Here is a 16346-nt window from a genome sequence, read left to right as displayed (position 1 = left end):
GCCTACCCAGGTAACCACGAGCTGTCATCTTTGGAACATTCAATGTTTATACCATGTGCGAGAGCGAGTGCGCACGACTCAAGGAGGCAATCCCATTGTGCCTCCCTTTCCACTGCATCACAAACATCTGTAAACAAAATCAGAAGCAACGTTGCAAGCTTCCAGCACTTCGGAAATTTTAATTTTGTTAAAAGTGGTGTCCATAGCTAGTGAAAATGGCAAACAAAAACAACTTTCTAGGGCAGCTTCAGCGTTCTGCTAGTATGTACTAAGTGAATGCGAAAAAATTTGATCAGGAAAGCCAACATTCTTGTGGAACGGACCGTAAGTGTTTGTGCTTGTGCTGCTCCAAATGTGAATGCGAAATTTAAATATATGATTATTTATTTTAGAAGCTCCTAGTACCAGTGTGGGTCAGCTAGAGATTGATGACGATTCTTTGATCGTCTTCGACCTAGTTGGTTCAGAAGAAGAAACCCGTTCCGGAGACGATCAGGGTCAAGACGAAGTCTCTAGAATCGATGGTGTACCGGATACCGGAAAGGTTTTTGGCAGTTGTTCAAAATCTGTTTCATTCGATTATGAACATGATGTTAAATATTTTACGATAGAATCAGCTGCCGAAGGACGCTGGTACTCGTTTGAAAACTAATAGGACCGTCGCGAACATTTTTGCAGTGAACGGTGGTCGATAGTGGTACAAAGGCATCCTGTGAAGTTTGTCCAAACGATTCAGGTAAGATGATTGAAATACTAGTCGAATGCGTTAATACACGTATCGTGATGTTGAATTATTATTTATCTCTAACTATGTGACTTTACCTGCTTCGATATCTCTAAATTTACCTCTAGATGGGTTGCCACTACACAGACGCGGCCCGGACACGTATTGGTCGATTCTTATGAACATCCATGAGCTACCATAAGTGACTCGGTGGCAATCTTCAGCGGCTCGACGAAGCCGCTAAGGGTCGAAGAGAGCAATGAGGTAAAAGTTCGAGCAATTATAGCTGCTGCTCCGGCACAAGCATTTATTAAAGGTAATACTTTCTTTCTCTCTAATTGTTGTATGTGTTACTCATCTTTGTTACGTCCGTTTTCAGCTGTGACAAACTTCAATGGGAAACATGGAAGCTGTTAGTGCACTATTGGCCTAAATTTTTGCCTCACTGAGTGGAACCAATATACAAGTAGATGCCAGGGAAATAAGAGTAAGCTTGCGGCCATCCAAGTAGATGAGGAGGGTCAACATGTATTTGTACGTTTATCTCATGAAGTTAAAGCAATGGTCAATCTATCGAAAGAATAATATAGACATGTAACATATATGTGCATCCAACATACACATTAAAAACAAAATATTGATTTTTCGTTCCATAACGACATATATTCATTTTAATTTTAATTCAACACTGAAATAATTTTACAGATAAAAGAAATATCGATTATTTGTGTACATAAACACTAGAGAAACAAATAAACAAAATGGAAATCACAAAACCTATCTTTAAAAAACCAATATCAAATCATGAAACTTTTTCAACAGGTGATGACTGATCACAGTCATTCCATGGAATAACGAAAAGCACCATTCGGTTCGAAAAGTAGCCAAATCAATGAAACACATAACGAAAACGATGATCCACCAAGTGATACGCCGACATAAATCTCCATGGAAATACCCATAGTAAGCATCCAAATGTTGGTCCTCAAGACGCACCTGGAAAACCTTGATAAAAAAGAAAGACTTAATCGTTTTTTGGCAGCACATAGTGAATCAAAGCAAAAGCCGTGCATCAGCATACAGATACATACAGATACATTGCGGCTTCTTTTACAGCCGACTGGTGCTTTTCGTTGTGCCAAGAAATAAGCCATCACCTGTTGAAAATGTTTGTTGATAGATATTGGCATTCAAGCTACCAATCGTCGAAGCGGAGCGTGGCTCATGTGATTTGGTGAGCCGACAACAACATACCTCTTCTTGTCCGAAGCAGTTCGAGCCTCAAAAGCAGCAAACACCAACACAAGTGAGTATAACAACAATACTATAGATATAAAAAGATTGGAAACAAACGATCCATATTCCCCTCTAATAGGTTGGACAATAATAGTTGCACTTAAATGACAAACGAGACCGGTGGAAATACAGCGGCTGATCCCAAAGAGTGGGAGATGCAAGATCGTCAAGTGAAACTACCAACTAATTTAAAATCACCGTTTTGTTTTATTTCTATCGCTATACTTTTTCACCGGGTTCAACCGTCGGTAAAAATGGCTGCCTCCATGAGTTGTCAAAACTCAAACGGCTGGGTTACAGTTCCTAATGTAGCGGTTTATTGGAAGGTGGAAAAACGTTCTAAAGATCAGACAGAATGTTCCAAAGATGCTTGTCAATTGTTAGTTGGGTACTAGATGAGTATTGATTGACTCTGGAAACCGATGGAAGCGAAATTAGTTGAAATATTCGGATTTCATGCAATGTTTGCGGGCAGTGTATGCTTTACTGTGCTATTTTCTTCATGTTTTTTTGTCAATCGTATTAATTGTGAATTCCATCTTTCGTTTCAGCTCGACTGTCGACATTGGATGAGCTCGTATTATTGAACAAAAAACTAATCAATTTATTAAACAACCCAACTGGCGGATTTTATCTTGTTAACATATTGTTACCATGTTGTTAGTTAATTTTTTTGATGGATAACAAGACTAAGTGTTGCACCGAAAAAGGGGATGGGGTGCAACATTCAATCGGTTATTTTGTGGTGGTGTTAGTGTCAAACAGGGGTTTATGAAGGTGTGCGTGTTATTTCACCATATTGGCATGCACACATTTGTATAATGCGTTTCGGATATCAAATGAGAAAACAGTGTTGTGTTCTGCGCAATCCGTCGACGCGGAAATTTCTATTCTTTAATAAATTTGGACTCTTCTTCTACACTCTCATCCCCCGGAACACTAAGGGCGGCTTCGTCCTCCGGTGTTATTTCTGTTGAACGAAACAAACAAAGGAAATAAATTAACGAATCGCTGTTTTAACGGTCATGATGTTGCTCTATCACACTGTTTACTTACCGATTCCAAGATCCTTCCAAACGATCAAACTTCTAATCCGTTTTACGGACCAGATCGTCCATGAGCTGACGCCGTCGCGGACTTGTTGATGGATGCGCTTTTTCTCCTATAAGATTCCCATTGGGCACCATGAACTTTGGAAAAACACTTTACACTTTTCAACACGACTGTTCTGGCGCTAGATGTTTTGCGATTGACAGTCGGTGCGTGATGGCATTCATACAAACGCCCTTTTTTATTCTGTACATGATTAACCGACATGAAGTGCACCAACACACACACGGGTTACTGTGCAGTATTGGAATGCTACACGATCGGTTCCGCTATTGCAATGTGTCAGACTGAAAGGGAAGATGTGAAAGGGCAGATGTGACTTCCCCCCTAGCACATCGGTTCATCATTAGAACGAGTGGGAAGATAAAATGTGCAAGAGAAAGCTGACAGTACTGGACTTAAGGGGGTTGCAATGTGGGGAAACGGGCAATGTTGCATGTCACCGTCAGCTGGGAAAGCTACAGAATAAAACCAAAGCTACAGAAAGAACACAGAAACAGAGTGCCCGGTTTGTACTCTTTTCTTGAGGACCGGGATAACTTTGGAGGAGCATTTGAACACTCACGAAAAGGAGCAACTCGTAAGACTGGTGGCAGCAACGGCAAATCGTCGACCGCCGCAACCAGCGTCCCTGCAGGCAGCGGTAACTCAAAATTCTATGTCACGTCTACGTCTCTCCCGTCTCCACCCGTTTCCACCCCTCATTGGCCCACACTTTTCAAACGATGTGCAACATCGTCAACGGTCAATTGATAAAATCAGCAGGCCATCCTACTCCCACCTTCAACCCCGAATTTTCGTACTCGCTCTTTTGGGACCTAGGCAATTTTTCAAACCGTTTTCATTTTTGCAAAACTTAAATAAATAACGTCGATTTGATTAATGATCAATAAATTTGTTAAATTCCAAACTTATGTGTAAAACAATACATATTAAAAAAGTTAAAAAGCATGTCTATAATGCACTTGAAATAGTTTCAGCACATTTTACAACGGAAATAAACATAGAAAAGAGATTATACGTTCGATTCCATCATTTTCAATATGATTTACGTCCATGTATTTGAAACTAACGATGAAAATCAAAACCACACTTCGATCAGATTTTCAGTCACTCCGTGCTCAGCCAAACCGCCTAAATTATTGTGGGATTTGGTTGTCCTGTGGACAAAGTTTATTACATGTGGATACATTATTTATCACCGATTTTTCATGCAATCGTTGAATAGGCGAAACCTCAACCACGTACAAAAAAAACATTATCAAATTTTAAAAAAAATTAGGACAGATAAACTTTGGTCTCACGCGATTTTTGTTCAACGATCACACTTATTTTTGGCCACCATAGTCTCAAACCCACGCTCACAGTCAAGCTGTCAGGGGAGCGTTCAGTGATGGCAGCCGCCGGGACCGGCTTGGAGTGCGTCGAGCGCAGTGAAAGTAAAGTGCGTAAATTAGTGGTGTTTTCGGTATTATTTAGTGATCTTTATCGATAAGAGTGAAGAAATTGTGCGTGGGCTTGCTTTGCGGTTCATATTTGACCCAAAATTGGAAGTTGTAGTGGTGTTTACATCGCTACTCTTCCGCATGGAGAGGTAGTGCTGCTGGTGGCGTCCGATCCGATCTCGAGGAATTCATCGGTGGAAAACGAAAAAAGATGAGTATTTTATCATGATAAAGCATTAGTTATTTTGATTATCGATGCTATGTGTTTTATATCTCTTTTTATTTGCAGAAGCTGTTTCGTGTGGAGTTTGTTTTGGCTGCCGCTTGACCGATGTTGGTCCGACGGCGTACCTCGGAAGCGCGTTAAATTTGGCCGGATCACATATCCAGTGCTATATTGTATGTGTAGTGATATTAAGTGAATTTTAATATTAAGAATAGTGTAAATTAGTGTCGAAAATTAATGAAAAAGAAAATAAATATATGTTGTTAAAAATGAATGGCGCTGGCGGACTTATCAATGCATGATGACCATCACTATAAAGGGTACTCGGGGGCCGCCATTACTGACCCATCCCAACTGGCGGATTTTATCTTGTTAACATATTGTTATCATGCTGTTAGTTAATTTTTTTGATGGATAACAAACCGCGGGTCCGAAGACCGCGGGTCCGAAAGGAGCCTCGATTGGATGCGCGCAATGTGGCAACCGTACCGGAACCGGTTGTAAGCCCGGTATGCGGATGCTGCATATTTAAAAACACGCAGACGGAAGACACACCGCTGCGCCCGGTAAGACCGAAGCGCTCGTTTGAGGTCTGCCCTCAATGCGCGCAAGTGAGTGTCAGACCACAGCGGGCGAGGGGGGGGGGGGGGGGGGGTTTACGGATAGGGTAGCAGGAAGACAGGAAGGACAATATCGTGGACGTGAAGTTGGCGGTGGCTGCATCGAGAGATGTGTCCTGCTCCAGGAAACTCCAGTCGTGGCTCCGGATAAGCTCATTGAAGCGGGCGCGGTTCAGTTTCCTGAAGTCCAACTCGCGAGGGCGTCCAGGTGGCGGGCGAGGGACGGGTACCGGCGGGCTCATCATCAGGGGGAGTTCCAGAGCAGGATGGTGTGAAACCTCGGGTAACAGCGGCACAGGTGCAGGGATGATGGTACCACAAAACGAAGCAGCAGCAGGGTTACCGAGGACGAGGTCAAGCTGGCGGCCACGGGAGTTGGCGACCCCCGAAAGTTGCACCAGTCCATTAAGGTGCACGCCGTCGATGAATACAGAGTCACGAGGCCCGAAAGCAGCCGGCACACAAAGTGACGAAGAAGCGGAATCAGCTGACCAGCGAAGCCACGGCATGTTTAAGTCCCCAAACACCAGGAGACAACCGTTAGGAGCCAGGCGCTCCAGGGCCACCCCAATACATTCGTGGAATGACTCATACGTGTCAGAAGGTGCGTTTGGGGGCACGTATACAACGCCCAGAAGTATGGACACTGCACTAAGCTGGATACGCACCCACACAGCCTCCAGCGATGGGAACGGGAACAGAACCGCAATAACGGGAAACGATGCAGCACACGCAATTAAAACACCGCCGCCACGAGTACGCTCGCTATTGTGTGGGTTGCGATCGCACCTGAATACTACATAAGAGTCGTCGAACATCATTGTGGAGGGAATTGAGTCCTCCAGCCACGTCTCAGTCAGGATGATGATGTCGTAGTCAGATTCCTTAATAGCCAAGCGTAAGTCATCTAGTTTCGTCCGGACTCCACGCACATTCTGGTAATAAACCCGTACGGGGACGGAAGGGCGGGCGACTTGACGAGGCCAAGTGTGACGGTGTCCGTCCGTAACGGTGGCAGCAGTGAATGTGTTAGTGGCAGCGGGCAGGTACGGAGCAGGAGCCAAAGGAAGCGCAGTCGTGATGGGTCGTAGTTGACGTGGGACACCGGACGAAGGCTGCACAAGCTACGCGACAACATTAGCCGTGAAGTTTAGTTCGTTCCGTGGAGATGGAGGCTGGACAACGGCATCAAGTGAATTGATCGGTCGATCTTGCGGAGGCAATGGGTGCTGGCTCGGGCGCCAAACCGGCTGAGGAGCGACCGAGGGCCGATCGATAAATTCCCGGAAAGCTATTCCCCGCGGCCACGTGGCTGGTAACAGTGCGGTCCCACTCAGTTCTGCGGGAACTCCAACACGGTACGACACGAAGGTAAGTGGACGTGAGGCTTCACGATCATGTCGTACCAAACGTCGCACAATCACGTCATCCGTGCCAACCTGAGTCGTGACCAAGGACCGGACATCCTCACCCGTCACGTCCGGAGCAAAACGGCTTAGATATATCCAGGTGCGTCCCACCTGCGGGACGGTACGGATATTGGGCGGTGGAATGGCGGTGCCGAGAGCCATCGATGGTGGGGCCGGTGTGGCAACGGGCGGCGACCGGTCGATCAAGCGGCGTTTTGGAGCGCTATCGGTGAGAACAGGTGTGTGGCCGTGTAGTGGTGCGGAAAGTGCATTGCGCGTTGGTGTGTTAAGGGAGCGAGAATTCGCTAGCCTCATCAGTGCCTGCTTGGCGGTGGCCTCCACCAGCATCTCAGCATTTTTGGTGAACTCAGCTCGAATGTTGTTCAGTAGTGAGAGAAATGAGCCGTTCAGCTTAGTGAGAAGTTCATCCTTCTGCTTGCTCAGCAGCACGCCTAGCTCACCCACCAGTCCTTTCTTGTTGCTGCTACGGAACTCGGTGCATTCGGAACAAAACCAGCCAAGCTGGGGGTTTTTCCCCAGTTCCTTAGTTGCCTCACGGGACAGCCCGGCACAGGTAAGATGGAAAACACCATCGCAGTAACCACTGCACACAACTTGCTCGTCCGCAGTGGGATGGAGGCACGACGCGCACGACATCTTTGACGGGGATGGGAACGATGGCGCCAAACGCAGTAACACCGGTAAACAAACGAGCGAAAGCACAGCAAAACAGGAGCCAAAACGCCCTTCGACGATCGAAAAAGCTTGGCAGTACGGTAAGAAAACACTGGTACAAAAACGATACAGCGGTGGTGAGAAGATCACGTCGAAATTAATGATTAAAGCAGGAGCGATGCGCGAATACAACCACCGGTGCCAAGTGACAGGACCAAAACTGTTTGTTTCAATATTCAAATATGAGATTTTACTTGATTTGAAACACTTTTATTTGACGGGTAGTATTTGACGAAATGTATCAACACAACCTCTTCAGGTGGAATCGACTTCGAAACTAAAATTGATCTTCAATTTTTCACTTATATTTATACTACCCGTTCTTGAACTGGAAGCAACGAATTCGTTTTTACATAGAACGCTGCTTCATATTCGGATGAATTCTAATGCTCCGGAAACGGAGCGAAAGCGCTTTGAACGGAATTCAAACAGCTTTTTCCATGAAGGTTTTGAAGCGTACATCGTTTGCTACCGAGTATTCAAATTCTGTCAGTTGGACAATTCCGGCCGCATACGGCCCGCGGGCCGTCGTTTGGAGACCCCTGGCTTAAACCAATTAATTCTTCCCTGAAACTGTTGACCTGTTACGATGAAAATGATGCGTTTTTCCAACACTCTGCTCTATGTAGATGCTCAACAATAATGTACAGTGAATTTTTCATCATGCGCAAGTTGCACTGGTTTCCGTTCTGCCGGGGAATCGTAGAAACGACGGCCTACCTAACGGGCTCTGTCGGTTCGAGCGGACTGATGCCGGCATACGGGAAAGAACGCTGCTGGTCCCACGTGCCCAACGTAATGCTTAATATGATAACTGGAAAATCGATTGCTTTCCTTGGTTTGACTTTATATAAATTTTGAAATAATTTAGATCGCAAACAACCTTCGTTTTGCAGATGCCAAAATATGATAAACGGTACAGGAGGACAAAATGAAGAAGAAAGAGAAACACTTGAATCGTTCCATATTTAATATATAAGAGGAAAACATGCAACATCAGACACATAACAATGCTGCCTCCCACCCTTATTTAGGTCGTACTTCCCTGCAGGCCAAGCCATTTTCCATAGATTGGAATCCGGTACCATTTTTCATAGAACGATCTGGCTATCAAAAATTATAGCCATGGCCTCCAAGGAAACATCACTGTTTACCAAAATAAAAAAAGGTAAAACGATAAATAAATCAAAAATAAATAGAAATTAAAAACAGACTTTTTATATTGAAAAACAACTTTAAAAACGAAATGCATGTTTATTGCTGTCATGTTATTAATTAATTAATATTTAATTCGGACACCCCGACTTGTCGAGACCTCTGTGTACGGTAGGGAGAATTTTGAGAATTTTTGTTTTTATTAGATAGTAGCAACTAAAGAAAATAGAAAATAGAAAATAGAAAAATAAAAAGAACACTCCCTGAAGAAAAGGAGTTAATAATGCATGTGCTTAAAAGATAAACATATTTGCTTGTTTTGAATTAATTTTTTAAAACAAAAATGTTCAAATAATTTTCCCTCATTTTTTTTATTCACGTTATTCTGCGACACACACGTGCTCGAGTCCTAAGATACAGCGCGCGAAAAACTCAGTACAATTTATCGAATCAAGTCCCAAACAAATCAAATTTGATTCGAGTCCCAAACAAATCAAATAAGATTCGAGTCCCAAACAAATCAAAATAGATTCGAGTCCTAAACAAATCAAATCAGATTCGAATCCCAAACAAATCAAAACAGATTCGAATCCCAAACAAATCAAATCTGATTCGAATCCCAAACCAATCAAATCTGTTTCGAGTCCCAATCGAATCAAATCTTTGGAATCCGTCAAATGGGATTCGAATCTTAAGAATCCGTCAAATGGGATTCGAATCTTTAGAATCTTCCGAGTCCCGATTCTGCCAACACTACTAGATACCGTACAAATGTGGGAGTAGAGGAGCGCGAACGGTACACCGGTACAGTACCAAACCACATGACAGTGATGTCAAACTCGTTTCACCTTGCGGGCCGCATTTCCTCCCAAAATAGGTTCGCGGGCCGCATTTTCTCTCAATATAGGCTCGCGGGCCAAACCCTATAATTGATTGGAGTGATGAAAATATGTTCTTATCAATGTGGTTTTATTTGTGGTCAAGAATGTTTTACATTTTCACATTTTTTCATATTATATTACTTCTTATAAAATTTACAAATTTTGAGTAAAAGAGAGGGTTTGTTGCTCAATCGTTTTTCAAATTTTAACGAATTCAACTCAAGTTTATTGAAATATATGTTGCAGTTCAACACTGTTGTGTAGTTTGTTAATGATTTTAGAGAAGTTACATATAATTTAGAGATATTTAGAGAGAGAGAATTTAGATTTTAGAGAAGTTAGTATAATTACAATAGCTAACTTATTGCTCCGCATTTGTTATTTTGTTTGGAATGGTCTTGTAGTTCAACACGTTTGTTTTCTGTTAACACTATTTATCCACTTGTCTAGAAAAATCTGTGTAAAATCTTTGCTGCAAAGTTGCATATCACTTTCTTATTGAAATTGTTTAAATTGACATTCGTTCAGTTCTCTTGCAATTGGCAGTTCGTGAAAAAATTTACATTAAATATTTTGCTATTTGCTATAAGCCAATACTCAAGGATCCAAACATTCGATGTAATGTTTCAAAGGGGTCGCGGGCCACACCCAATGTTCTTGCGGGCCGCATGTGGGCCGCGGGCCGCATGTTTGACATCCCTGCCATATGATCAAAGTCGTGGAGGAAGAGCGCTTGTAAGACGAGGGGTCAGGGAGTTGGTGCATGGGGGAGGAGAGAGATACACGACAAGAAGGGAGGGAGCGAATTGGTAGAGAGCAAAGCAAAGAGAAACGCGCCTATGTGCGGCGCGATAGAGTTAACATGCTGCCTCAGGAGAGAAAGAAATGAGAGATCAGAGTAAAGGCGCAAACGGCGACAGAACAGTAGGGACACAACCATCACCAAAGCAGAAGCCCATGCGATAGATTCAGGAAGTCAAGCTGGCTACGGAAAGAAAGAAAGGATGAGACAGAAAAGAGGCGCGAACGGTGACCGAGCCACGGGTGCACGACCACCAACGCAGAAGTCAAAGCGATGCAATCGCGGGGCGTGGCTTGCCTAAGCTTACGCTCCGAGTTTTTTCCGAAGCTTTGCCAATTCCTACAAGGCTTGAAGGAAAACCCAAAATGGGGCCAGCTAAAAGGCCACTCTTTCACTATGGTGAGAAAGCTTTCACGAGTGAGGTTTTGTTTTGGTGGGGGGGGGGGGGGGGGGGGGGGAAGGGGGGGGGGGGGGGGGGGGGGGTCAAAGGGAGATATCCTGTGCGCCAAGATCTGGCTCTGGTCGAACAGGGAGACGGTCAGCTTACTTCGTATCTTATCGATGGTCCCGCAATACGTATTTTAAACCCCCTTACCGTTCTGCAATTGCCGATACAATTGAAACCATAACGGGACGACATGGAACCATCAAAAATGCGGTAGGGGAACCAGAGACTGCCGACGGGCCAGGTACCTGGCCTAAAAAACTTAGTATATTTTATAATAACGCCAATAGAAATAAACAATAAAACCATTAATTTATTAAAGAAAGACAAAGAAAGTGCGAAGGCAGTGATGACACACGGAAAGCTCCAGCCGCTCGAAAAACCGTTCGTTCGGTGTGAAAAGCTTCACGTGTGGCTCCTCGGTGATAGCGAGCGATATTGTATGAAGAAACAGTTTGTCCTGCAGGTAAACACGACTAAAATAAGCGTGGCAGTGAACGTGTTAATTTGCCACCAGGGTCTATCCATAGGGTAGAATAAGCAGCCTGGAGTGGCGCCTAGCATATGGGGGTCCGGGCGAAAAACCTAAGACCGTAACAAAAAACCATTCATGTAACACTAGAAACGCCGATGGGACTTGTTTGTCCCATCGCACTCGAAAAAACTGTGTATTTCCGCTTGGCGTTGTGACACCCTATTGAAATTTTCTGACTTTTATTTATTTTTAACGATCTTTCGAATGTGCCCAGTAAAAATGTGTATCCCATATGGTACATTTAAAAAATCATTTCCAACCTAGAACCGCCATATGGGACATTTTTGTCCAAAAGGCAAAATACGTTGTGATGGATGGTATCCCTGCTGTCAACGAGTGACGGAGTGCTTTTGCAAGTCTGGCAGCACTGCAATATTCGCAGGTCCAAACAACTAGCCTACACGTTTCGACTAGCTTGGTCGCTGTGTATGCTCTCCCAACACCCGCGCAACCAGTCTGTCTAGTGCACTTAGGACATTTCAAGTGTTTGCAAGGTGCAATATTTATTTGTGCGCTTTCAGTAGTATCTAAATATGGCACGCCAGCTTGATTTACCCAAAGAGATTGTTGCTGCTCTGATCGACATTTCCAGTGATCAATCAGATGGGGATCCTCTGTCTGATATCTCTGACGGCGATTTATTTGATCCATTGGCATGCTCATCTAGTGAATCATCCGACAACGAGCTTGAAGATTGTGTTCCAGAACAAGTACAGCACTCAGTTGAAGGCAAGTATTATACAAAAGCAATTTGGCTGTCAAACCACTTTTATTAACTTTTTCACACACGTGCTATTCACAAAAATTATCTTATTTTATGTTTATTTCAGATAAGTAATCTACAAGCCAAGGCTCCTAAAGAAAGCGTATATCTGTCACAGACAACGGCACTGGGCCTTCAAAAGAAACTCGTCGGACTCATACATAGTTGAAATACAGTCAAAAGTAGCTGCTAAAACGAACCGCAAACTGGAAGGTTCTTTAAATAAACTTGTTGGCACACAGTGGAAAGTAAATAGTTGAAATTAACAATGCTAATGGAGGTAGAATTGCTGAACTAAACGTTATAAGAGGCGTACGCGGTCCGTCTCCTTATGCTAAACGATACGTAGTCGGCGGTGTAGCCTCGAGTTAATGGCGTCTTATAATTGATAATGGTATTCTATATCGAATTCGAAAGTGCACTGAAATTGAAGCTAGAAGAGTATTGCAAACTAAAAACTGGACTTAGTCTCTTTCTGAGTTGGCTGTATTTCTAGTGATTTTGTACATTCGCGGAGCTACTGAGTCCAAAGGCATGGAGATTGATCTTATGTGGTCCGAAAAATACAGTCTTCCATTCTGCGAAATAGGTTTTGCGAGATTATGAAATTCATGAAATCGACTAGATCGGAACGATTGCAAACCAACAAATTTGCCCTGATATCAGATGTGTTTTCAAGATTTGTATCAAACTGTCAAAGTTATTACGTCCCGGGTCCTCATATTTCTGTCGATGAGCAATTGTTTCCATCCAAGACAAGCTGCCCATTTACCCAGTTTATGGTATCGAAGCCCGATAAGTGCGGGCAAAAGTATTGGATGGCTGTTGACGTAGATTCTAAATCTTTATCCTTTTCCTAATCTCGGAAAAAAATATGAACGTCCTGCGGAGGAGAGACTCGGAGATTTTGTATTAAAAAAGTAAGTAGATCCGTACCTAAACAGAAAAAGAAACGTAACTTGAGATAATTTTTTCATCTCCTTAGAATTAGCGAAGTTTATGAAATCTAAAAAAACTAGCTTAGTTGGCACAGTCAACAAGGCTAGAAGGGAAGTGCCGATCTGCGTAAAGAAAGCAAAAGAGAAACTTTACATCACCAAAGCGTTCATAAGCGACGACACAACTCTTACAGTATATCAAGGTAAAACTAAATATAATTTCGTTTTACTGAGCTCAATGCATCGTGATGTAAGAACTGGAAACGATGAAAAATCAAAACCTGAAACTGTATGCAATGAGTCGCGCACCGCGGCTTGCTTGTACTGTTGTTGTTTTATAAACAGTACGGATCATATCATAGAAACAAAAATGTTAATACGAAATAATAATTGACGAAGTTATGAACGGGCTAAGATCCATGGTTTTAAATGCATTTGCAGCTTTGCCGTACGTTCTCACAAAGACAAAGTTGGTATAGAAAAGGAAAGGAGGAATACGGAGGATTAAAAATTAAAAACAATCATTAAAGCCCATATCACATTTTTATCGCTCTACCAACACTATCTGACGAAACCGAAAAATAAAATCTATATAAGTTTTAACACTAGGTAATTAAACGAAACTTCCCTGAACACGACACTGACGACCTCTACCTAAAACTATTTAAGCATATATGAAAAATTGATGTAAAAATTACCCATGTCGACAAAAATACATGTTTATCCGCTACTTTAAGTTACAACTCATCTCATGTTCAGGTAATATGTTATTTTACCATAGATACTTGCCTGTGTAAGATATAAAAAGAACTCATTTTTTAATGAGTGTCATTACGAAAGCAATATTCAACGAAAGTTGTACTATACCCTGCGATTTATCAGATAGTCAAAAGCCAGCGACGGTAAAAGTACTGGTTTGAAAATGGCAGATGACAATATCGATTTGTTCAACAACGTGTAACGGGTAGCCATGCAAAACGTGTAAGGCAGATAGAAAGTGAATTACGCAAGATAGAACTTCTTTCGTCCCTTGTGATAGTGAAGAAGAAGTGGTGCATGTTTCTGCCTACGAGCTCGACGACCTGCTTTCGCATGTGGGTTGTGCTGAACGATGTGGAGCTGGAAACATCCGTAATGTCCTACCTATCATGGGTAAAAAGGTGTCTGAGTTTGAGTTGCCAAGGGATCCAAGAACCCTGCAAATACCAACAGAAAGCTACAGGAATTAGCAAAGTGTCAGGTGGCAAATTGTGGTACAACGGACTTTGCCACTGTTAAATATCAAACCGATGTATGTTTTTGTGTTCCATGGAAATAAAAAACCACAAGGTGTAGAAGAGGTCCTACGTCCTTTCGTCGAAGAGGCAAATGTGGTTATCAACGAAGGAATACATTTAACGGTCTTATTGCTCGAGTAACAATTCACTTATCGTGATCCTTTTCGGTCACAACTCGTTGAATGGAAGCCAAAAATGTATTTGCGGAGAGTACAACCAAATGTACGGTACAACTGTTAATCCAGTAGAGAAAGCATCTGCTAAGACTCATGAGGTATTCTCCGAAAATGGCGATCCCGAGCATCGAAAGACGTAAAACGATCGATCCCAACCTCTAGATTTGAATGGGTTCGATATTCTCAAAGATATGATCGTAGCTGACCGGCTGTATCTTATCGATCACGGAGTCACTCGACGATTGCTGCCATGATAAAATATGTGCCATGTATAAAAGAACAGAAAATACACAACCGGCTTTTTTAGTTATAATATTGTTTTGTATTTCATAACTTATTTCTTTTTCGTTTGATTCCACTTTCCATGAATTTTTCATAATCCTTTCCTTGTATACGGGATATGAATATAGCATCAAGTTTGGTCTAAAGGACTTTCTTCTTATATATTATTTCTTGATGAATGTTATTATTGTTGTATCTTCATTGCCTCCGGTAATGTTTGCAAAACGCAACCCTACCTGGGTTAAAATTTACTCGAGCCGCCGCCTGCTTCAACCGGCTACGCAAAACCTTCTCGACAAAAACTTTGGAAGCCGCATCTTCTTTTCCAGCTACCCGGCATAACAGATTAAATATATTTGTGTAGGAGTGAAAGGAATCTTAGGATGATGACGCCCAACTCTAGTCCAGCTGCACTCCGCGAAAAGTGGGCGACTGAAAAGGGTATCTATACTTCTTACGATGCGAGTTTTTGCATCGCAACTCAAGATACCCTGTTTCAAATGCGCAACCGTTTCATCGGCAAATGAAGCATCCCTGCGAAGGCGTACCTCGAAATCATCAAGCTGCTCTTTTGACTCAAGTTTAACAAAACTCGAGAGACGAGTCACGGAGCGGTCGAGCGTTAGAATTGTCACGGATTGCTCCAATGCAACTTGCAAGTCGACTACTCTTCGCTTCAAGTCGCGGATTTCTCTTTCACAAAGACACTGCGCAGCTGGACTGATCAAAAGAATATCGGAACGAGACGGAGGAGGAGGAGAACTAGGAGGAAGATGAGAGGAAGTTAGTTGCTCCATTGGGATGGTGGATATGTGAGGGCGCCTGATTGGAGGCAGACCAAAACCAAAAGGATCTTCCGTATCTGTTAATTTCACGTCTAACCAAGTAAGTCCCGCGAAGGAAGACCTCCTTGCTTGGTTATCGGTGTGCAACGGGAAGTTATGTTTCTGCCGGCAAATTGTCAAAGTCCCTGGATCTCTATTACTTTTCAGCTAGTTGCCTCTGCGTGTGGTGGAGGCCTATTCTGTGAAAAGGAAGACTGGGTGCTTCGAGCTTTCGGATATGGCAGTGAGTGAGAACAGATAAAAACCAACGAGGTTACTCTAGTCGGAGTTTGAGTTAACACTAAATTTATTTCTAAATTGTAGCTCCTTTTATACCAGAATTTCTTCCAGGTATGGAGTGATGTTTACATAGATTGTGATAGTATGTGTGGGACGGATATTCCCACGCGTTGAATGTGCATTGTTCTTATTGGAATAGGAAAAAGACTCATTATCCTAGTCCTCTTGGTATGACAATTGTCGCTTAACTATTTTCCTTCGTTCGCTTCATGCGTGGAACCGCAATCGTGCCACGCATGCCTAAACGTCTCGTTTCCGGTGCATCGGTGCACCTGATGCCGAAAGGTTTACATTTTGTCCTGAAAGGTTCTGATTTCGGTTTGTTTGATGAGCCGCAATCTACATGCGACTCGAGCACAACGTTGGTGCAGCAACAGTATCAGCTACGAGCCTGACGAAGGTG

At 43.0% G+C, this 16346-nt stretch overlaps 1 protein-coding gene across 1 annotated transcript; it reads right to left on the bottom strand.

The window, feature by feature from the left end:
• Positions 1 to 6545: 6545 nt before the first annotated feature.
• Positions 6546 to 7487, bottom strand: LOC131264830 (uncharacterized). The gene has a single exon (XM_058267100.1). It carries the CDS (start codon positions 7485 to 7487, stop codon positions 6546 to 6548), a length of 942 nt encoding a protein of 313 aa, XP_058123083.1.
• Positions 7488 to 16346: the final 8859 nt, after the last annotated feature.

Source organism: Anopheles coustani, chromosome 3 (assembly GCF_943734705.1).
Source record: "Anopheles coustani chromosome 3, idAnoCousDA_361_x.2, whole genome shotgun sequence".
In the NCBI taxonomy this organism is placed as follows: domain Eukaryota; kingdom Metazoa; phylum Arthropoda; class Insecta; order Diptera; family Culicidae; genus Anopheles; species Anopheles coustani.
This window is presented reverse-complemented; position numbering and strand designations above follow the sequence as displayed.

Excerpts from the sequence above, each read along its gene's own strand:
- LOC131264830 (XM_058267100.1), bottom strand. The coding sequence starts at position 7,487 with ATGTCGTGCGCGTCGTGCCTCCATCCCACTGCGGACGAGCAAGTTGTG.